Consider the following 24472-nt stretch of genomic DNA (forward strand, 5'->3'; position numbering starts at 1 on the left):
ATGTCTTGTTAAAAAACTCGAGAGCTTCACACATGCTAGTTGGACTTCTGGCCAAATCTTTTGTACATGTGTGCCTTACCTAATAAGCTAATTAGCCTTATTTTTTGGTCCAAGGGGAGCAAACAGTGGTACTGTATTGCAGAGGAAAATGTCCATATAAGTGGTTCATAGGCCTAAACATGGGTGCCACTAAAGATAAGAAAATAGGCTTGATTGGATGACAACTCCCGTTAATGCACACTTCTTCCTAATAGTATTTCTCCATGCAAGCTAACAGTGAAGTGTGAGCTGAGTGGGTGTACTGACAAGCTAATGAAGAAAAAAAAAACACTAATCTGTAATATACTTGAAGCAGACTGTTGTTGATCATTACTGCTATCAATCTCCTAATGCAAGGAATCTCTCCTATATTTATCTCATATGCAGAGAGTCAAAGAAAACTTCTGTCAAAATCCTGGTGAGGGTGAGATCTGATTTGAATAGTCCATAAAGCGGACCCCATCCATGGGAAAGTGTAGACCTGGTCCACTTTCACATACAACTATACATGAGCCAAACTGGTCCGAACTTTGCTCCAGCTCAGCTCGGCTTGTTTAGCCAAGGGGCCTATCTTGAGTTCAGCTTGGTTTGATCATCGAGCTAACCTGGTTTGGTAATCGAATCAAGCTAAAATTGAGCTAGGTTGAAGCCGTGTGTGATGTGCGGGTATGAGAGAGAGAGAGAGAGGGAAACGAGAGTCAGGTATGGCGAGTGGGCTGGGCAACTGCGTTCAAGTGTAGGTAGAGAAAGGAAGATGAGATTAAAAAATAGGAGAGGCTGGAAAGAGAGGAGGGCACTCGATTGGGTGTGTAGGGTAAATGAGAGGGAGAGGAGGATAGGATGGCTCTCGGCGCTCAGCTATGACTCAGGTAAAGTAGCAAACTCAGTAAGTTAAGATTTTTTATTTTTTATTTAAATATTTATACTACATTCATATTCGATCAAGCCAAATTGGGCAAAACCGAGCCAAGGTTGAAGCCGAATCAAACCAGGTTGTTATACAGCCTGGGCTCGGCCGGATTTTGAAATGAGATGAGATTTCTAACTCGGCTCAACCCAAACAGACTATTCAAGCCGAACCAAGCCAAACGAGCAAGCTAATCGAGTTGGCTTGGTTTGTTTTTAGCTCTACTTGCTCTCAACTCAAGTGGAGACATGCCAAAGGGGGAGGGCATCCAAACACCCCTCTCTTTAAAATATGAAGAAGAGGAGTTTAGGTTTCAGGCAGTGAAATCAATGGGTTAGGTTGGCCATTGGGCTTCTTGGCCCGGCCTGCTTTGGGCTGAAATATCTGGTAAGAAGGTTAGGCTTGGGCTTAAAATTTAATTTTAAGCCCGTTTATAAATGGGATGGGCTTGAGCTTGGATGTTCAGAAGCTCGCTGGCTTTGGCCGACGTGTTAGGGTTTACAAAGCCCTTCCTAGAACGTATATTAGATAAGATAGGTGTAACAGCTTAGGGTGAGGCCTTGATAGTGGGGCCTATCTCGATATATGTGTTGTATACCATGCCTTTCATTCATTTTGTGAGCTCATTTCCGGACATGGTCTAAAAAATGAGGCAAATCCAAATCTCAGGTGGACTATATTAAAGAAAAATAGTGTTAATTGAAATCCCACAATTAAAAACTTTACGGGACTCACTGTAATGCTATTTTCCATCCAACCTGTTGATAAGGTTATATAGACCTGGATGAAGAGAAAAATAAGAATAAAAGCTTGATTCAAAATTTTTGTGGCCCGTAAAAAGCTTTTAATGGTGAGAGAACAATCCCTCCAGTATGATCCACCTGAGATTTGGATCTGCCTCATTTTACAGACCATGCCCTAAAATGAGTAGCAAAATGAATGGACAAAGTGGATATACAAAAAGTACAACAAGGTGGGCCCCACTGTCAGGCCTCGCCCACTAAGTTGGTATCCCTACCTCACCTAATCTGGCACATAATCCTTAGCTGGGGAACAACTAATTTTAATGCATACTGTTAGTTTCATTACTCTTAAATATTTATTTCTCAGTGCATATGCTGCCATTTGATAAGTAAATATATTTAAAAATTCTAGGGAAATATTTTTTTTAAAAATCATTTTCCATGCTGGGATAGGTCAGGCCCAAGCCCGACTAAAATATTTTCAGCTTGGGCTGGGCTGGTTCGTGCCTTGTGTCATGGATGTCCTGTCAAAACCCAGGCCTGGCCAAGCCCAACCAAGCCCGCCCCATTGCCACCCCTAAAGAGGCAAAGGATTGGATATTCAACCTGTTTGACTATGGAAATGTAACTTCTATAACTTGAGTTAACGTGTGCCACGTATAGAATATCTGAGCGCCCGTGTATCAAGCGTCATCTTCTGCCGGACTATCAAATAGCTCGGCATCAACTGCCCACCCCCGATTACAAACCTGTGGAAGAAACGAAGCTCTTCGTCCATTCCAGCTCCTCTCAAGCCGAGAGAGAGAGAGAGAGAGAGAGAGGGAGGGAGGGAGAATGCCGTCCCCCATTCAAAACCCCCGTCTCCTTCTCACCCACTGCCGTTTCCCACTCCAGTTCCCGCCAAAACTCCAAAACCTCCCTCCAAATTCCCGCCATTTTCACCGCTCCAACCTCTCCCTTTCATCTCAGCAGCTCGTCTCAGATCCCCAAACCCTAACTCCTCCCTCCCCTCCCTCCTCTCAAATACTCACCGTCCGAGAATCCCTCCTCTCCCGCCAAAAGAAGGCCGTCGAGATCGCTGAAGGTTACCTGACCCGGCTGCGGCAGACTGAGCCCCACATCCGGAGCTTCCTCCACGTGGCGGAGGATGCCGTGATGCGGGAAGCGGAGGCCGTCGATCAGAAGATTGAGCGCGGCGAGGAATTAGGGCCGTTGGCAGGAGTCTTGGTCGGCGTGAAGGATAATATATGTACGGTGGACATGCCGTCGACTGGTGGGTCCAGGATTCTCGAGGGGTATCAGCCAGCATTTGACGCGACAGCAGTGAGGAGAGTGAGGGATTGCGGGGGAATTGTCGTTGGGAAGACGAATTTGGATGAATTTGGGATGGGGAGCACCACCGAAGCCTCTGGTTTTCAGGTATTGAATCTTTTCCCCCATTGTCATGCTCTCAGATGACTGATATGTTGGTCCATGAGGCTACTTGAAACTGAACTCTGCAGGATATCTGCCAGTCATGGGACCCACCCTGGGTAATTGGAATCGTTTATGTCATCGTCATCTTAGCCTTATCCCAACTAATTGGGGTTTGCAATTATGGATGGTCCTCAGCGAAATATTGCACAACTCCAACAATCCTAGACGCCCATTCAACAGTCTTTCCCATCTAATGTGAAATGTGAACTTGGTCGTTTACAATCAGACCATCTTTGGGCCATGGTCGATCCCAGATGATCTTACTATCAGTGGGACTTTCGTACCCATAGCCGTCCCCAATGGGACCCACAGGAGGAACCGTTTAAAATTGGAAGTTCTCATATAGTGTGGATGGTAAAGTGAACTGCAATTTGGAACACTTCCATGGGGTACTTGCCTTCTTCCGTAATTCATTCACCTGACTCCTCTTTGAATTCATCAGCCTTGAGTTTGCACAGAACGGTGGGAATGAAGAAAGTATGAGTTACATCTGTGACCACAAGACCCACAAAAAGGAAAAAGAAAAAAAATATGATCACAGTGTTGACAATGTTGACCAACGCAGGTCCACCATGATGTTTGCATGACATCTGTTCTGTCCATCAGGTGCGCTGCCCCAAAGAGGTCGACACTGTAAGTTAGGTAGAGTTGACACTGTGATCCAAGGTATTATGTAACGGTATTAGGTGGTGTATTGGGCATCTTGCTGGCCATTATGATAAGGGTCGTATCGGCATACATGGGCCTCGTATCAGCTGATATGACCCTATAACAGCCAGAAAAATTGTTGTCCGCCGCATGTGTTTTGGTTTCGTCATGTGTTTGATCGTCTAGTGGACCGACCATTCTTTGGTAAGTGTGCTATCTGCTGGGAAGTTTCAATTTGACCTGCTGAAAGTTGACCGAATAAGCCCTAATCGAACACAAATCAAGCACGATTTGGTGGATTAGGGTCCGGTACATATAAATACAACAAAAAGAAGAAAAAATGAAAAAAATAAATAAATAAGAGGTGATGGTTTACCTTTTCTTCCGATCTTTCCCAAAATGGTCCTCTCCACCCTGGTTCATCGAAGCCTACCCAATTTTTTATGCTTTGATCTTTCAAATAGGACTAGAACTTGTTTAAATTACTTCTAAGCTTCCTTCGTTGATGTATTGAAGAAAGAAGTGGAAAAATGAGGAAAAACTGAAAATAAACTATTCAAAATGGGCCCTTTATGGCCATATTGGCCTGTGACACCATATCAGCCATGGAGCCCTTCTTCTTCTTCTTCTTCTTCTTTTCCATAACAGACCGATTCACTCTTGTATCACATAATGGGGGTGACCATGTGATACAGAGGTGACTGTTTCCTTAGGCATTGGCTGTATGTAACTGTTTTGAATACCATGATGTGACCATTCTCCATAAAGGACCTAGTTTCATGGCAACTTGTGTTTGGGCCTTCACTGTGTCCAAGTCCAGTGCTAGTTGAGATGTCTACTATAGCGTCTTTGTGTTGCATCTGTTCCTTTGTAGGTAACTGCTAACCCTTGGGACATTTCTCGGGTCCCTGGAGGATCATCAGGGGGCTCTGCCGCAGCTGTCTCTGCAAGGCAATGTGTGGTATCTTTGGGAAGTGACACTGGTGGCAGTGTCAGGCAGCCAGCATCTTTCTGTGGTGTTGTGGGAATGAAGCCAACCTATGGGCGTGTCTCTCGCTTTGGACTCATGGCATATGCATCATCATTGGATGTCATTGGATGCTTCAGTTCATCAGTCATCGACACTGCGATTCTTCTTGGTGCATTTTCTGGTCATGATAGACTTGACGCTACCAGCAGTCAGCATGTAAGATTTCCTCCATGCCCTGAATTTTTAATAGTTCCTCAGGATGATTTATGCTGTCATTTCGATGCATTGAATTGCAAAGATTACTTAAATAGGGAAGAACTGACTGAACTGTAATTAACTTAGCATTTACAATGAGGAAGTAGACTTCAAATTGAGTTGCATCCTTTTCAAGTGCAACTTGATAGTAACATGATTTCAATTTAGACCCTAGTCCTCAATATCAATACTAAGGATGATAATTGCGATCTGGTTAATCCACTTTATTGAACTAATTACTGGTATTCTGCTTGATAGTGCATCCGAATGCAGCTTTAATGATGGTTTTTGGAGTATTTCAAACTACATAAGTAATAGTTTCACATTGTCAAACTACAATAATGGTGTGAACTTAAGATACTTAAGTGCCATTTAGAAGAAGGCTACCAGGACCGTAAAAATGCAACACCCATATCGTAATATGAGCATATGAATTTAGATTGCAAATCTGGTCTGGGGATGTTTCTTACAAGGTGATTGATCAAAAGAAAATATAAAAATAAAAAATGTTTCTTACAAGGTGATTTCTTAGTCACTGCTCTTCCATGGAACCGAGATTTTTTATTCTTAAATGTTTCTGGTTGCCAAGATGAAAACTTTGCATGTTCCAACCATATATGAATGTCTGGATCTGGAATCAGGAAATCGATTACCTTGGATCTTTTCAGTTTGTCTATGAATTCCTCCTATTAGTAAGAGCAAAGTTTTCTAATACTCGCAGCATTTGGAAAGCTATAAAATAGTGCTTTCTTTATGTGTATTATTTTGTGACTTGCTAGTTAGAGTTTTGGCACTAATTTTAATATTCATCTGGTGCTTTTCAGGAGGTTCCTGACTATGCATCTCAGCTTAAATCTGCTGAACTGTTGGAGTCTAAACCTTTGAAGGGTCTGAGGGTCGGGTTGATTCATGAAACTCTTGGAGATGGTGTTGATGGGGGAGTAATATCCTCTATTAAAGCTGCTGCTTCACACTTTGAAGAACTTGGATCTGTCGTGACAGAGGTTTTTCTTCTTTACAAGCCATCACTAACTTTCTGCCTGCTAAGTCTGAAAGCACGACTGGCAGCTAAAGCAGACAAATTTTCTCCCTGCTCTTTTTCTTCCTGTTGCCCCATTCTTATCATCAGCATTCTTGTGTGCTTCTGAAACCAGTTCGTGATGATAGCTTAAAATGTTGCTTTGATGTGTTGCAGGTATCACTCCCTTCTTTTTCTCTTGGGTTACCAGCCTACTATATTCTAGCTTCATCTGAGTCTTCTTCTAATTTATCACGTTATGATGGTGTAAGGTGATTGGTTACCCATCATTAGAAACATGGTTTTTCTCTTTCCAGTAGCTTGCATTCTTATAAAACGCTCTTGGTGTCTGAAATCTTGCTTCTTATATATATCAGATATGGAAAACAAGTTGCAGTAGATGAACTAAGTTCTCTCTATGGAGATTCTCGAGCTAATGGTTTTGGTCCTGAGGTGTGGAGCTTCTCGCATGCTTATGTTTTTCATCAGCTTGATTCAACTAGTTTATTTCATTTACACTGCTACTGCAGAATTATGGTTTTAGTGCTTGAACAAGGAGTCCAAAATAGATTGGCAGTTGCCTGGTAGTTTCACAGGCAGACTAACAACCATGCACATTTTGTTCAGGTCAAGATGAGAATTTTAATGGGAACTTATGCTCTTTCTGCTGGATATTATGATGCATATTACAAACGTGCCCAGCAGGTACCACAGTTATTTTTGTAAAGGCTTTCCATTATAGGCTGTTCTGTGAATTTTACGTAGTGTACCGATGTTTTAATAGCAGTTGTGGTGTTGTAGAAACCTAGAAGTTATTTTTTAGATATCTTGTGCCATTTATTTGGAAACTTATTGTTGTAATAGTGTTTTAGGTGAGGACCTTGGTTCAGAAAAGCTTCAAGGCAGCATTGGATGAAAATGACATCCTCATTTCACCTGCTGCACCATCAGCGGCTTATAAGATAGGTATGCCACTTCCAGCAGCATATATTATGAATTATTGAGGCTACTTTCATGGTTACTTCATGGCCAATGGGCAATGTTGTTTGCAGGTGAAAAGACAAATGATCCTCTGGCAATGTATGCAGGCGACATCATGACTGTAATCCTCACTCTGCTGCTCTATGTGTATCAACGAATTGCAGTTTTTTTTTCTATTCTGAATAAGTGCATCATTATTTTGAAAATAAATAAATTTTTTAAAGATTGTTTGAAAATAAATAAATGGAGTTTAGTTTTTTCAACTCAGCGGATGACTCATTATTTTGAAATTAATACATACATTGCCAGGCATGGACTATTTACACCCACTGTTTTCATTTGCTCACAGCAATCATCTGTTTTGCACTATTTCGATTCCAAACATGAATAATGGGAATACAAAAATCTACCAGGATCGCTGTAGATATCAATTCCCTACAAACATTTCATAGATTGTTGCATGGTGCTTGCTCTGAACTAGTCAATTTACAGAAGATAGTAGCTCATAAGGATTTCTAGCTTCACAGATTCAATCTGATCAAAATATGCTAGTGGTCTTTGGAAAATCCTTCTTTTGTGATGGCACCTAAAATCTAGGTGTTCCTACCAGTAGCTTGCATTCGAGCAGAACTCTCTGGAATCTCGATGGCGTGTTCTTGGGTGACTGGCTGAATTTCTGGGCCGCTGGTTGTGTTTCAGTTCAGGATGCATTGTCACCTTCCTCTGCGCTTTTTTATTTTTACCTTAATGATTCCGTCAATAAAATAAAATAACCCTAAGTGATATTATTATTGGTGCAGGTGAATGTTAACTTGGCTGGACTGCCTGCACTGGTGCTGCCATGTGGATTGATTGAAGGTGGACCTGCCGGCCTTCCTGTTGGACTTCAAATGATTGGTGCTGCCTTCGATGAGGTATTGAACTGCCTTTCTTGTTTCTGAGAACATGCTGTTTCTGGTTCAATGACTGATAATTGAAGACCAATCATGAGAAGGGAAAAGTAGGAAACGATGGGGAGGGAGGAAGGGAAGAGGAGAATGTTAAGAAACAGAGAGATTGCGATACATGGAGGAAGGTTTTGTTTTGGGGAACAATGTGAAGGAAGGAGACTATTTGGTGAGAGTGGATACTGTAGAATGTGGAGGCAAATAGATAAAGGATGGTAGAGGCGGAAATTTAATATACATAGGAGAGAAGAAGATTGCAAAGTTACCAACTTCTAATGTGACCTGGACCCCTTTGTGCGAGGTTCATGCTGAAGCCTAGATGACCGCAGTGCTGACGCTAGCTTAACCTTGGATGACCTATACGGGCCTTTGCTCCAAGCCTATGTCATCTAAAGGGAGGATGGGCTTGCCCAGCTGTCCTTTCTTAACATCTTTGGCTTTGGTACCAAGGTATTCTGTAACAGTAACGGTCCCTGTAACGGCTGTTATGGTCTCTTTTTTTAATTATTATTGAAAGAAAAAACCCAAAAAACCTGTATCTGCCCCTGTAACATTGAAAAAAAAAAAAGAGACCGAAAAACCTATATTTGCACCGTAACATGCTAGTTCAGGCTGTTATGGCCTTTATATGGGGTGTAACAGGCCATTAATGACGGTTAGAGGGTTTTTTTTTTTTTTCACAACGGCTGTTATGAACATTAAGACCATGTAACGTGTAACGGTTGCCACCATTACCTTTATGTAACGGCCTTTACGGTCCTGTATTTCAATTCCTTCTTGCTGGTTTGCCCGCATTCCATTTCTGTAACACTCTTTGTTCATGCTAGCTCCTAGACTGCCCAACATTCTGCCCATATAATGTAGCTGGTCAAACATCTGTCTAATAAAAATTCCCCATAAAGTTTCATAGGAATTCAGTGCACACTATGGGCACTCACCACTTCCATCTGTCCAACTCTAATTCTATTTGAAACATCCTCTTTAATCTCTCCATCCTTCAGAACTTTCGAAACACAATTCATTATCATGGTAGCTCAGCAGACGTTTGATGGCCAGCTACCTACCTGGCATCAAACATTTTTTACCTGGTTGCTTACCAACAAGCTGCTAGGTGGAATTCTCAATAATGATAACGGTATGCTGGTGAGTGGTCGATTTTGCTGAGGTCTCTGTCTTATGTGTTTCAGGCAAAATTGCTAAGGGTGGGGCATATCTTTGAGCAGACTCTACAAGTTTATCGGTTCGTTCCGCCATTGTTAGGAGATGACAGATCATGACAACATTGATCTCATCAATGTCACAAGAAGCTGAAGATCTTTTGAGGTATTGAAAATGGCATTTTGAGGAAAATTTTGGACAAAGGTCTACGGCCAGCGGCCATTTTGAGAACAGGTTCAATTTGCCATTTTGATCGGATCGCATAGCTTAAAACTATAATCATATGAACAAGTTTTGTTATTCCCATTTAAAACTGGCCAGATGGGCTGCCACGTAGAGATGGTGCAAATTCCGTCTTGTGGCTGTGCGTCCAGCATCTAACTGTTGTTTGGCTTTTCTTTTAGATGGCCTGTTTCCTTTCCTTTCCTCTGAAATCAAGTCACATGTTGGGAAGCTGAGGATAAGCTGCGTTGTTTGCTGCAGAAGGCCCAATGGTTTAGCGATCTGGGCTGTTGACATGATGAGCCCCACCATAGTTTCAAAACTTGTCAAATAAATGAACACGTTTAAGGAAAATAATGAGCCATTCAATATTGAATAAGGTATTGTTTGAATATTTAGAGTGGTTTTAAGTTTCTTTAGGCTTTCAATAGGCCGGACTGGGCTGCGGATCCCCTGGCCTATTCTACCATTTGCTGGGTTTGGGTCTCAATTTAGCCCCTGCTTTGTCCTCATCTGATTTTCCAGTGGAAAGGGGTTGGTGATGTGGGGAGAGAGAGACTTACCGATACGGGGATGATACAGCTTTCAATATAGGGTGATAGGTACCAGATTCAGATGAGATTATGAAAATATATTATTTTATTCATGAAAAAAGCTTCACCCCCAAATACTTGTACGAGGTTATGATGGTGAGTGCTTAGACGACTTCATCCATGAAAAAGGTGCGTGCGGCAGACTTAAAAAATAATAAATTTAAAATCATACTCTTATCTCTCTGGCTTGCTCTGGTGGGCTACCCATGAGTGAGATCGGAGCCAGTCATCAGGAGAGGCACCATGAAGATGTCTTTCCCCAGAAATCATTTGTCCAGTCGGTAGAGGGCCATCCACAATCAACGACATGTGAGAGCCACCTGATAAACAAGGAACACTTTGCCCAAAGGTCAGCTTAGTTCTTTCAACGGGTGGGCCGCAGTTGTATTAAGAAGAATTAGAAAATTAGGAAAAAAAAAAAAAACCAATGATTTGCATGCAATGGATATGTGTGGCCCACTTAATGAATAATAAGGCCCTTGCCTACAACTCAAGCTGATCCACTTAACAGTTAGAAAAATTACCCTTGTTCCAAATTGTACCGACTCACCTCCCAGGCAACGAGTCTTCAGTTCCTTGCCCAAAAGTGAGGCCACACGTGTGTCAGAAAAATGAAAATTTTTAAAGTTTTAGGGGAGAGAGAGAGAGAGAGAGAGAAGCAGGCTTGTCAAACTGCTCAGGTTTGGATCGGGTCCTATAGTACCCACATCCACCAGGGTAATGGGTTCTGTTGGATGCTCATGGGGTCCTTAGAATTAGGTTTTTTGTTAGGTTTGAGTTAAATAAGAGCATTTACATGGTCGGCTCAGTGGATTAACTTATTATTATTATTATTATTAAATAGGTACTTTGAAATTAACCAGATTTGGCAATTTTCAGAACTGGTTAGGACAAAAAAAAAAAAAAACCAACAAAAATAAATAAATAAATAAATATTGAGAAATGCTCGGAACTCTCAAAGCATATAAGATGGGAAATGGTATGGGAAATGATACTATGAGGTTACTATGAGGTCGAGCTGTGTGGGCCCCACCGTGATGTGTGTCAAACATCAATACCGTGCATTTGATGGGTCCCATTTAGTTTATGGGATATCTCGAAAATTATCCATATACAGAACTCAGGTGAGCCATACCATCCAAAACCATGTGAAGACATGCCTAAAACATATAAAATCACTTGGTGGGGCCTACTTGAGTTTTGGATGCTGCTGAAACTCGGTCTAACCCCTCATCCAAATGGGACACACGATATGGATGGGCTTGATTTGTGAACCGCATCTCGGTGGGCCAATAAATGACTAGAATGTTTTAATGGGAGGGTAACCCCTCTTAACTGTTGTATATGGTGTGGCCCACCCAAGCCATGGATTAATTTTGATTTTTAAGCCCGTGGCCTACCATGGAATGGTGCATCTGACTGATGGGGTAGTTGTTCTACATACATCACAATGGGGCCCACACAGCTCGACCTCATGGGGAGTTCTCATGAGGTCGACCTCATACTACCATTTCCCATATAAGATATAGTGCTCATAGTTGTATGGGGTAAATTTGACAGCCCACTAGATTGATCTAAACCATCCATTAAGTCTAGAACACGTGTCAAGTGCAATCATGAAAAGCTAGACAGATCTGATGATCAAATCCATCCTAGATTTGAATCTTATTTTCTTTACCTATCCTTTTTTCAACTCAGGGAAAGGATGGTCAGGATTGCATAATGCAAGTAGATATTTAGAATCATAAGTAATCCATGATGGAAGCTATTAAATAGACGGATCGAATGGTTGGTTATACCTTTTTTTAACAAATGATCTTGACCGTCCATATTTGAAGCCATTAATCAGATAGTTAAGACCATAATATCGGTGTGATATTTGCATGGTCGCACATGCAAATGCATGCTGGACCTGATGTAAAGTCCAGATCAATCGATTGGGTTGTCTAAGTGTCCCAATTTTGTGCTCAATGATATCAACCATCAAGGTTGGGGACAACATTTTCAGATGCCGTATACACATCACACGTAAGCCGCATATGTAAATGGACAGCACCAACCATCAAGATTGTGGACAGCATTTTCAGATGCCGTATACACATCACACGTAAGCCGCGTATGTAAATGGACGGCAACCTGTACGCGGATTACCACCTGATCCATAGCTCAAGTGGCAGATGAGTGAAAGATACCTCGTTTCAACACTGAGGTCTTTGTATCGATCCCTAATGGTGAAGTGTGAACTGACAGTGGCGCTTGTAACAAGCTAGCAAAAAAAAACCTATCACCGTGATATTTTCGAGAAATCCAACTCATTTTAGGACTATAGGCAAAAATGAGCGAACTTCCACGGTTAAAATATGCGCGGGGCCACAAAAGTTTTGAATCATGATAATATTTGTGTTTTCGGTTCATCATCCTGGTGGAAATGACGTTATGAATGGTATGGATGGCATGTAAACGTCACTACCGACACAGGGAGGTTTCAACTGTAGGAATTTCCCTACCCACATTTTCCCTTAATGCGGCCCACCTTAGTCTTGTATCCTTCTCACTTTTGGTCTCAAGTGTTAAAATGAGCTCAAAAATTGGATGAACAGGGTGGATGTTTCAAAAACATCACGGTGGGCCCCACCTAGGTTTCCAGGGCAGGAACTTCCTGCAAAGGCTTTAGCAGGAAATCCACGCCGTGATGTATCTGTCTTATCCACGCCGTACGTCCGATTTATTAGCTCACTCCAGGCATGAGTCCAAAATTGAAGCATGTCCAGAGCTCAAATACACCACACCACAGGAAACAGTGTGAATTGCGTTGGGGGCCACAGAGGTTTTGTATCAAGATGATATTTATCGTTTCACTTCATCAATGTCCGTGTAACCTTATGAACAACCTGGATGACATATAAATATTACTGTGGCCCTAAGAAGGTTTCCTAGGTGGATGTCATTATCCCCACTTTTTCCTGCGGTGTGGTCCGCTTGAGCTGTGTATATTCTTCAATTGTAGGTTAATGCCCTAAAATAATCTAAAAAAACGGATGAACGGCGAGGATAAGACACATACATCCACGGTGGTCCCCAAAGAGTTTACTCAGTACCCAATCTGCTTTCTATAGAACGCGTGCTTGCGATTGTGTTGGACCGGAATCCTCTGCAACACCTGTTTTCGCGTAAGATACTGAAGCTTATGGGTCCCACCATGCTGTATATGTAAAATCTAGTTCATCCATCAAGTTCTATCCTCGCTTCTAAGACCTGGAGGAAAAACCCCAGCGAGATCCACAACTCAGGTGGGCCACACCACAGGGAAACATTGGGATGGGATGCCGTCCATATGTTTGTGTGTGGGACGACATGGTACGTATCTTTCATCAAACGCGTTGATCAGATATAACTCACCGCAAACACAAAATTAAGCTGATCCATTATCAGGTGGGCCAAACCATCATGTAAACTTATAGGATTTAGGAGCAGTTTTACATTGTTTTCATTGGTAACCCCATTGTAATCTTTACAAGATTTATATATGTGCGGTTAATTCGATGGTTCTCACCTGATGAACGGGTTGGATTTACAGATAAAACATGGTGGTCCCACAGAACTCGGGTGTTTATTCTTGGAGACGATTCCGGTCAGATTATCTCCTGCGTAACATCGTACAACGTTGTATAAGACACGCATATTTAGTCAGACGACCACGGGCTGTCCATTTATTATTAGTAATGTCTACCCCATCTGACGATGGACCATTATAATTTTGTGCCGAGTCGATTTTTATGATGCGGCCCACACTTTTAACGGCTCGGATGTTTACATAAGCGACACGTGAAAGGGTGTATTGCGAACTTCTCCTCCTTGGGAATGGATTCCTCGACCTCCCCGGTGCATGATAGCAGTACTGTGCAAAACATTTAATAGATTTGCATTATTGCAGGACCTGTTCGTTGCCTGGGCGGGCGTATTTTTCTCCGGCGTACGGTCATCAATCGCAAAGAACGCGGTAAGCTCTTCCGAGAAAACCCTGGAAATTCTCCAGAGAGAGATTTCTCTTGATTTTTTTGCAGATTATGATGATCGTAGTTTCCTCTAATCTGATCTCGATTTCGCTGATTGCTGTTTTCGTTATTTATCTGGAAATTTAAACGATCGGTTCTGATTTCCTGTTGAATGAGTGAAATCGCAGATCGCATGTTTCTTTTTATTTTCGATTCTTTGTTTACTGAGAAAAGTATTAATGGATTTGCATGTTAGATGAATGAATTTTGATGAATTGTATTGGATTTCTTTTTTACGGAATTGTCTGATTTCTATTTCCTTTCCTTTTTAATTTTTAATTTTTAATTGTGTTCTTGCGGTCTAATAGATGAAGGTTGAAGCTTATTTATGTATATGATGCCTGAGCTGAGTTGGGAATTTGTGTGAAATTCTATGTGTATGAGTTGTGGTCATGAATGGCGATTCAATGAGGGGTTCGCATGTGAGGGTCGTGATTGAGGTAGAGGTTGAGCATTCGAACTGTACCTATAATATAGTATATTTTTAAGAAACCATAGAGCACCTTGGTTGAACCGGTGTCTGCTGACCCCTGTACTTTTTCAATGGCCTGTTTCAGTCCAAACTCAACCAGATGTAGCTGCTCTGTAAAAGCATCCAATTTCCTGCCTGATCACGGGCCTCGTCCCAGAGGGAGGGGTGTATAGTGTGAATTTTAGGACATGCCATATGGGGTTTCCATCTCCCTTGATCGAGTCCCTGCTTCACCTATGATTGATTGAACTATCGATGGTTTCCAGTGTGGAGTTCAGTTTGGAGGTTCAATGGTCCTAATTTCAGCCCATACCAATAAAATTCACAAGGCATGAAATCTGTCTGATTCCTCGACAGCTGGAGCTGCTTTCTGACATTAAAGCCGCCAGTCTTCCTTTCCAGGATTGGTTTACAGAGTAATCAGTATTCTCTTCCTCCCTTGCCTCTTGCCGATGATGCTATTGCTTTCTCTACTGCAGATCTAGAAGGCTTGACGCCAAAAGCAATATGGGTTGATGCCAATAGTTTCCAAGCACAAACATCCTAGGAGGGCTCGGTACCTTGGCCCTGGTGGTGTTACCAGGCCTTGGGTGAGACCTGACAATTAATAGAAAAACAGATGCTGGAGCTGAAAGTTATGCCCTCAGCTAGTCAGGGCATTCGTGTGGGATCCCAAACCAAAGCCTTCCTCTCCTAGGAATGCCTGGCCGAGTTCAAGAGCCATCTTGGATGGCCTTCAACTTTGCATAGATTTGAACTCCCTACCGGTTTTAATTCAGAGCGGTTCTCTGAATGCAATTTGGCTATTAATAGGAAGATTGATCCTCCTTGTTCGGCATGGAGTTGGTGCCTGAACATCTGCTCTCAGCTTCATATTTGCTTCTATCAATGAAGCAATTGTTTATTGTGTTTCATGCATATACTTTTAGTAATTCATAAACAGATAATAGAAAATAACTCATTTATTGTTTATCAACCTATGTAATGAATAGATACCGCTTGTTATAATCAACCTATGTAATGAATAGATAGCGCTTGATTATAATCAACCTATGTAATAGTTTATTACATTGTGTTCGTGGGAGTTTTATGCTCTCATTGCCGGTCCCCATCACGGATAAAGATGAAGGGTTGCGATACATTCGCAGCTAGCGTCGAGCTTATGCCGTAACTTCCAACGTGAATCCAAAGCAGAAAAGGATTCATGTAGCCGAACCCAATTAGTTGGGATAAGGCTTAAATGATGATGAAACAAATAATAAAAAATGAACATAAAAATGTCAACTTACTGGTCCACTACAAGAACTAGACCTAAGAAGTGAAAAGATTTGAAGAAGGGAAGAAGCTAATCTAATTGACCTCAAAAGCGAGAGACAACAATGTTCAAGGCCAAGGGGGATGAGATGAAAGTAGGATGGCTTGCCACGCCGACACCGGAAAGTTTCAAAAGAACTGTTAGTGAGAAGTTTACTGGATTTGAAACTCCTGCCTGCTATAACTTGTTGCATCTAGTCCAGGCCGGGTTTTAGAATTGGGTCAGCTAAGCATCATCATCATCATCTAAACCTTATCTCACCTAATTGGGGTCCATTACACGAGTCTTGTTCCGCCATTCAACTCTATCAAGGACCATATCCTCATTGGTAATCAAATCTTGGGAAGGAAGATTGACAATTGCAAATTCGTCTTAGGTGGAATGAAGTCCAGGAATATGAAAAGAATGAGGGAATTGGTTTGGGGAGGATGAGGGAGAGAAACTAGAGCCTCAGTGGTTGAGGTTTGAGAAAGTGAAAGATCTGTTTTGGAGATGGTGAACAAAAAGAATGGCTTTTCCAATTAGGGGTGGGACCCAGTAGTGATGAAATGTGGCAACGGTACCAATTTATGAAGTGTATTAGTAAGATGGGAAATGATAAGAAGGTTTGTGCAAATTTCTAAAAGAGCAAACTAGATTCAAGACATGACAATGTGGAGTGTGTCTTTGGGATGATGGATTGCTAGGTGATAAGCCACTGAGTGTGATTTTTCTTATTATATACAGAGTGGCTGCAAATAAAGAAGTGTCTGTGAATGGTGCTTTGGGGAGTGCCTGGTTTGGAATTTAAATTTTGAAAGAGATGTAAAGGATAATGAAATGGTAGATTCTTGAGAGCTGCTGCATTGACTTCAGTCAGTTTCTCCCTCCTTCGATGTGGAGGATACCAAAGTGTGGAAACAGAATGCTTCGGGTAGTTCTCAACAAAATAGTCTTTTGAAGCTTCAAGGAAGATTCATCACCTTTTTCCCACCTTGTTTGGGCCACTGCTACTCCCCCTAAAGTTTTTGTTTTTGAATAGATGACAGTGAAGGGCACAAATCTTACCCATGGACCACCAAAAGAGCAGGGGTATCGACCTTCCTAACAGGTGGGTGATGTGCAAGGAGGAGCATATGCATCATCTTTTCCTCCTTAAAATGTACGTTTAGCTATTAATCCAGTTTTCTAACCATCTGCAAGGGTAGTAGGAAAGTAGAATCTTGAAGACATTTTCAAAATCAAATGAGATAAGCCAGCAGCATTAATTAGGAAGTCACCTCTAAACCCACGTCCAAAAGCCACCACATTAGAGAGAGAGGGGGAGGGCAGGAGCTCTCTGCCTCTTCCACTGGTTGCAAGAATTCAACTTTTATCACACGAGCAAAAACATGGCACGATGGTCTGATATCTGTGCTGATCAGTATGTGGGACCCCACCATGTTCGTGTTATTGCATGGAAACAAGGCCACTAGTGCTATTGGTGGATCTCTCTTCTCACGTGCATAGCATGTGACTTTGCTATTGTTTTTACTGAGAGTACTTAACTGTAACTCATTTTGAAAGATAATGGCATATTTCTGTGATTTTATATTTGCAACAATCCTTCAATTTTTCTTGGGCTATTTAAAGATTTTATTCCTTGTTTTGAACGCTGGTTTTCGTTGCCCACTTTGGAACTCTTTTGTTCTATGTAGTTAGCCACCCTCGTGAAATTGTTTCATAGTTTGCTAACCAGGAGTTGGCCCAGGACCTTGTCCGTCACTGGGTAGGGTCAACCTGGGACTCAGTGGATTGACCAGTGGGTCAAGAAATAGTATGATATTATTTCTATTATGAAAATATATTATATCATAATATGATACGTAGGTGCGTCTTGGATCAACCTTGGGACTTGGGCACATCCTGGATCGACCAGCCTGGTTTGAAAACTAACAGTTGTATCATGCTTGCATAGGTCACTCATGCAGTGTTCTAATCTCTTATAATGTTTCTCTTGGTGGATATCTATTAGGAAGGGCTTCTCCGCGTGGCCAGTTCTAGCCCCTTGGGTTCGTTTTGGGGCTTTAGATCAATCGTATTAACTCAAGATAAATATGGTTTTGAGCTTCCAAAGGAAGATTCCTACTTTGCTGGACCTCTGTATTCAGACTGCTATAGATAATATTAGGTATATTGGAGATGTTGGGGAAACGGACATATACCTGCTGAAGGACATATTACCTCACTGTACACTTGATCAATTAATGCACATTGAGGAGTGTTCACAGGTAAGTTATAAAATTTTCCTACCTCTTTCTATCAATTTATGTTTTTCTACAGTTAACTGGTTAGTCTTTGCTGTCACGGCAGATGCTGCTGCTTCCATGTTATCGCTTGTAAATTGATTGCTTGATATTCTGATGTGATATTCATCTGTCTTTTACTTGTTGTAAATTATTGCAGGGAAGAGACCTGAGTCCAGTAACTGATAATTTGTGGAAAAATTTTTACGAAAAACATTTTGGTGAGGAAAGTGTTAATCTTGTTGTCAAAAGGATGAAGCGGAAGCAAGTTGTATTTAAGTGGAGGCTACTGTATGAAGTATGTTTTTTTCTTTTTCTTTTTCCTTTTTTCCTGTTACAATTTTCTTATCTAATTATCCATTAAAAAATTGTCCTCTATATTGTTGGATTTGATGTGCTCTATCCTGATTTCTTTAAATGTGGCTGCAATATTCTTAGATGCGTCTGTTGTTATGGTCTGGTAGGAAAGGAATTTGTTTTCAACTGCTGTCATTCATTTGCAGGCAAAAGTAAAAGAGAGGGATGAAGCTCAGCAGAAATCAGTTGATCGACTGAAGAAGCTTTATGAAGAAGAGGGTGTTAGTAAGTTATTTTCCATCTTATTATCTTTCGTTAGTTGTAATGTTAATGTTTTTATGTCCCTGCTTTTATTGTTATCTCTGAATGATTAACCTGCTTTCCCATCCAATGCATAACACACTGTCATGGATTTGAGTTCTAAGCTTCATATTCAGCTTTGGCTGGGTTAGCTATGATGGATTAATATGAACCTATTTTTGCACAATGTAGAAAGCATTTTTTTTTTTTTTTTTGAAAATCGACAATATATTAATAAGACAAAAGATACAAGAAAAGGAGAGAGTCCGCTGAGGAGGCGGACTCAAACTAAACTCCTATAAAAAGAAGATCACAGCCCTTTAACAGATCAACTTGAGACTCCCATTCTATCAAGAGACGTTTGGCCTTAGAGATAATAACATGGACAGAATTCGAGACGTCCGAGAAGCATCTCCCATTTCTTTCTTCCCAGACTGACCACCAAACCGCGACAATGGCCATCCTCCATAACCTGGTCCTGTGCTTGCCGATATTGACCCCATGCCAAGCTTGAAGGAATTGATCCACCACTCCAGGGACACACCAACTGATATTGAACCGTGAACAAAACTCGGACCAAATAGAAGTAATGAAGGAGTAGTGCAGAAGGAGATGATCAATTGTCTCTTCATTACACATGCAGCATAGGCAGATATTCACAATGGCCATCCCCCTTCTTCTCAGATTCTCAACTGTTAGAATTTTCTTCTTGCCTGCTAACCAACCGAACACCACAATCCTTGGGGGAGCTGAATATTTCCAGATATGAAAGGGCCGCTGGGATTCTGAAGCCACCCGGTTACTAAGAAGCAAGTTGTACAGGGATTTGACAGAGAATCTGCTGGCCTTGTCCAGTTTCCAGATTAAGGAATCTTCCATAGACTGGTTTTGAGAAGCTGCATGGATACATTCCAGGAGATCCGCATATTCGCTGATTTCCGAGTCTTCCAAATTTCTTCTGCAAATCAGATTCCAAACAATTTTGTCCCCAACGACAGAATAACAATCGGCCACAGGGATATCCTTGGAAGGAGCGAGGAGATAAATGTTCGGGAATCTGTCTTTAAGGGGAGAATTGCCCACCCAGATATCAACCCAAAAACGGATATTGGGGCCCTTGCTGAGTAGAATGCATTGAATAAGGGAGAACATAAAATTTATGCTTTCTCATTCTAGGTCTTCCTAGAATCATTCTTCTCTAAGAAGATCATAGTTTGCGAGTCATCATAACTCTATTTTTTATGGCTTTTCATTTAAGACAATAACCAAGTACTATCACCACCTAGATTAGCAATTTTGAAATATGGACATGCTAGGTACATGACTAATGCCTACAGCAACTTCAGTTTGTGGAATTGGAATTCACTAGTAACTGAGATAATATGCGGCTTTATATGAGCTCACATGTTAGCAAGATTTGCATACTTAAAAGTTTATATCAAGCACTAAATATCATTCTATCCTTGTAGGAAAACAAAGTCGGCAGATTCAGCTTTGTTCCAAGGTTCCACCTTCAAGCAAAAAGAGAAATTCTTTTGGAGGTTGAGGTTTTGTTCCCTGTTGGTTTTTATGATTTGCTCATGATGTCTCATGGCCCCGCACAGAGAAGAGTCTGTGAATTTCTGGTTACTGTTTGAGGTTATGTACTGTCAAAGTTTGTTTTCAGGCCATGGACCTGGAAACAATTTTTCAAATGTGAAGGGCAACCTGATGAAGAAGGCAAAAATGGAGTATCATAACAGGTAATTTTAGGCAAATAAATGTCTTGGGATTTCTTTTATCATTCTTAGGTACTAAAAAATGCAATAACATTTTTGTTTTGATTATTATGATGAAATTAGTGTTAAATATGTTCTCTCTGAGTTGCTGTCATGTCCTACTCCTTTGATTTGGCCAACAGCCATGAAGCCAGAGTGCATGAAGCTATGAGGAAAAAGGAATTGCAAAGGAAGTCCTTTCCGCCTCCTGGGTATGCACACTCTATTTCTTATCCATCCATCTGTAGATGTGTTTTTGAGTGCGTGCATGTGTAGGTCCTGGCCATGTTTTCCATTCTGAATCGGCATGATTTCCAAATCACGTGTCATTTGCTATCCAGTTCGCTATTTTTACCATTTTGAAGTTATGATTCTCTACTCTTGTCATTGATTAAATCATAATGTTAATTCATATTGGGAATGTGGAGATACATTCTTTGATTTATGCAATAGTAGGCAGTAGGCACATTGGTCCTTTATCTCTAATGGGTTCTGCAACTGGAAACATCGAAAGGCTGGTTTTGGTGGTCTCATTTCTGACCCTGTGGGTAAAGTTGCAGTGGTTTTTTTGCAGCCTCCTGCTGCTAATTGATTTAAAAGAATCCATCAGGATAGTGTCTTCCTCTTTCACCGTATTGAGGTTGATTTTTGTAGCTTGGCTTTGGCTGATATGCTTTGGGCCACTGGAGAAGGTTTTCTCCTGAGGATATTAATGTATTTCAGGAAATTAAAGCAGCCTCCAACAGGTTAAACACTTCATTTTCCCCTAGGAATTTTGCCTCTAATGATCCCGTAATATCCCTTTGTAGTATCCTGATATCAGTTCAGATACACACACACACACACACACACACACACACACGATCCTACCCCTAGCATGTCACACATCCATATCATGCACACGTTCCAGAGCAACCCATGATCCATGTTGCCTTGGTCATGTCATATCCATATGTGTGCACACATCCCATGCATTTACCTCTGTGCATTGTGTGGTCACATGTGCTTGACGTTTTGCCAGCTCACCGTATTCATGCTTGCTGCTTGTCCCACAGTGTTTCAAGGACAATGAAGCCAAGTGGTTTTCTTGGAAAGAGTCCAGCATCCAGTTCCAAAGTAAACAAGCCATTTGGAAGATAATAGCAGCTGGACTTGTGGTTGTTGAGAAAGCAAATCGCAGGTGTCGGTGGATTTTTGTTCACCTATTTCCATCTCTTCTAGTTTTTATTTGTATCTACAAATGGAAGGATCTGCAACTTGGTTCTTGAATTCATATGACTCGGCCTGCGTCTACATTTGCAGCTCCCTCTCTCATTCCCTCTGAAAAAAGAGGGTTACTCAGATAACATAATTACTGATTTTTCCCACAGAAACCATGCCATTTTATGTTGTATCTTCCGTTGGTTTTTAAGCAATACTACATAGATAAGAGGGTTACATGGCCATTGCGTTCTGTTTATTGCCTTTTTAAATGTCAATTGATGGAATTTGAGAGTCCTCATTCCAATGTATCAGAAGGTGACAAGCGCTATCAGTGCTTGTTTATGGACAAAGGGACTGTTTATTTATTTTGTTTAGGTTTCAATTTTCTTGACCAACACAAAATATCAGAGATCCAATCAGTCTGAAGCTCTGTGCACATGGTGCATGTGTGACATCCCTTTTGTTCCGCTGCCAAGCTCCAACAATAGCTCAATAAACGCAGCCCCCTGCATGATGGTTCCCACTCCATATCCAATGCAGGCCCTGCATGATGGACGGCCCCACATCAAAGGTGGGCTCACTATGATAGGGCGGTGGATATAGAATATCGGTTTGACCTAATTCATGTGGGGCCCATCGTTTTATGGTGTCCAGGTCTGCACCGTTGATTGCAGGAGGGATTGATCTGCTACCGTTAAAATCTACTGGAGCCCACTATGATATGTTGTTGCCGCCCAACCTGCTGACCTAGGCCACGTGTGGCGGAGGCGGATTGGTCCTACCCCGCCTGTCTCCAGCTGGGAACGGACAGGAGCTTTGAGTGGCCACCGTGATGTATGGATCTTATCCACACCGTCCATCCATTTTTCCGTATTTTAGGGTATAAGCCTAAAAATGAGGCAGATCCAAGGCTCAAGTGGTACACCAGCCAATCCGCTTCCTTGCTCCAGGCTCTGTGCGCCCCACCTTTTAACAGTGGGAACAACGTCCATCAGTCGAATGTTACTGGTGTCCACAGAGATGTCCGTACAAATCTACTCTGTCCAGCTGTATTTTCCAGTTTTGTTGGGTGTGGGGCCCATGTGATGCCTGTGATAAATCCACACCGTCCATCCTTTTGTCCAGCCCGAAATCCAACCAGATTCGAAGCAAAGCTGGACTGCACCTTGCAAAACGCTGTGAATGAACGCCTGTCATTGAAATCTTCCTTGGCCCACTTGGATTGACGGGCTGTGTTGGCCAGTGTGGGGCCTGCTGTGAGCTCCACCGTGATGTATAAATTTTATCTGTGCCGTCCACCTGCAAGGCCCACCGTGATTTATGTGTTTTAACCATGCTGCTGGCCAAGGGCCCCACAGGAGGTGACGCACCTTGCTGGTCCAGCAGGTGTGGCCCGCTGTGGCGACCCACCTTGATGATCTGTTATATATCCCAGCCGCCCATCTGTTTGTCAGCTCATTTTAGAGCATGAGACCAAGGGTGAGGCGGGTCTGAGGTTCAAGTGGACCACACCACCCAACGCTTAGGACTGTTTTGGCGTCCACCTCTGCAACCGTCCTTGGCGGCCGCCTTGCTGTTTTGAGGGGCCTACTGCTGTGGGCCACGTTGTGGATACAGCGAGTGCAAGCACGTTGTGAAAAGTTAAAAAAAAATGAAGAAGAAGAAGAAGAAGAAGAAGAAAAAAAGAAAAGGAAAAGATCAACCTGATCAAAATATCGATCCCTAGTGGGGGTGGCTAACATGGAGTGTGTGTACTGACATGGGTGTGTACTAACAAGCTAACCCAAAAAAAAAAATAAAAAAAACCTGATCAAAATATCTAACGGACCATTTTAGGAGCTGATTTATATGGTGTAAGGAAAAATGAAAAGAAAAGGGCTATGAATAAGCTACATGTTAATGTTGGGAACAAACATGCTTATCTACTTTTTAGCTAATTATCCGCTTAATAAGTAGAAATCAAGAGAAGTTACTTGTGGCATAAGTAGCTTAAGTAACTTATGATCCAAACCGGCCCTTTTGGATACTACCAAATAAGTTACTTTTACTACTTACAGCAGTAGATAAGTAAATTTGGTTTAAGATTAATTCTAAGTAATTTTTTACTTAAAAGGAACTTAATCACTTTTGCTTAGTAAGTAGAAACCAAGATAAGCTACTTGAGGCATAAGTAGCTTATCTTAAGCAACTTACTATCCAAATGGCCCTTATATTATGGTTTCCTTTTGGGGAACCAAATGATAGAAAAATGTGAAATTAGTCCCATTAGGATGTTTGGTGGAATTTAGATTTGTACTATTAGATTATTTTTTTAGTTGGCCTACCTAATCAGTAGACCAACATCATCTTTGGTCGATGGCACCCCACCAGATGAATGGCCCATATGGGTGACAAGAATACATGTTAGAGATCCCGGCAGAGAGCATGGGTATGAGATCCATCAGGTATGTAGGGCCTACTGTGAAATTTGCCATATACGAAAAATCAAGGCTCATCAAGTGAGCTACACATGTGGGCTAAATTTAGTTTTGGACTTGTAGACTATCTTAGGTCCATGGCATGTCTGGTCCATTCCTGATGAATGGCCTGAAATTTAAAATGCATGCCATGCATCATGATCTGTGACATATGCTCCGTGCCCCCTCATTGAATCTTGGCCCATTTGCAGACACTACACTGGAATTGAAGTGAGAGGATGACCCAGATATATAAGGTTGCCTAATATGGCTATCAACGTTGGGCTTGTGCCGGGCCATCGTCTGCCAAAACCCAGCCCAAAAATTAGACAAACCAAACGAAACAGGCCTCTAAGCCTAGCCCATGATGATTATGCATGGCCCTGCCTCAGCATG

General features: G+C 41.7%; 2 protein-coding genes across 4 annotated transcripts; both read left to right on the plus strand.

The window, feature by feature from the left end:
• The first annotated feature begins 2422 nt into the window (after positions 1-2422).
• On the plus strand, positions 2423-9600 carry LOC131242118 (glutamyl-tRNA(Gln) amidotransferase subunit A, chloroplastic/mitochondrial). 2 transcript variants are annotated; one of them, XM_058240541.1, is made up of 10 exons: positions 2425-3108; positions 4688-4999; positions 5863-6042; positions 6234-6328; positions 6434-6509; positions 6684-6761; positions 6929-7022; positions 7109-7158; positions 7838-7951; positions 9172-9600. In XM_058240541.1, exons 1-10 carry the CDS (start codon positions 2524-2526, stop codon positions 9259-9261), a joined length of 1674 nt encoding a protein of 557 aa, XP_058096524.1. In that variant the 5' UTR covers positions 2425-2523; the 3' UTR covers positions 9262-9600. The 2 variants fall into 2 exon arrangements, with proteins under 2 accessions (XP_058096525.1, XP_058096524.1); XM_058240542.1 differs by lacking the exons at positions 6234-6328; positions 6434-6509 and having other exon boundaries at positions 2423-3108.
• A 4346-nt stretch (positions 9601-13946) lies between these two features.
• LOC131242119 (uncharacterized) lies at positions 13947-21600 on the plus strand. Of its 2 annotated transcripts, XM_058240544.1 has the most exons (8): positions 13947-13957; positions 17793-18048; positions 18224-18361; positions 18567-18645; positions 20130-20201; positions 20327-20402; positions 20561-20629; positions 21473-21600. In XM_058240544.1, exons 2-8 carry the CDS (start codon positions 17875-17877, stop codon positions 21555-21557), a joined length of 693 nt encoding a protein of 230 aa, XP_058096527.1. In that variant the 5' UTR covers positions 13947-13957; positions 17793-17874; the 3' UTR covers positions 21558-21600. The 2 variants fall into 2 exon arrangements, with proteins under 2 accessions (XP_058096527.1, XP_058096526.1); XM_058240543.1 differs by lacking the exon at positions 13947-13957 and having other exon boundaries at positions 16917-18048.
• Positions 21601-24472: the final 2872 nt, after the last annotated feature.

Source organism: Magnolia sinica, chromosome 4 (assembly GCF_029962835.1).
Source record: "Magnolia sinica isolate HGM2019 chromosome 4, MsV1, whole genome shotgun sequence".
Lineage (NCBI taxonomy): Eukaryota > Viridiplantae > Streptophyta > Magnoliopsida > Magnoliales > Magnoliaceae > Magnolia > Magnolia sinica.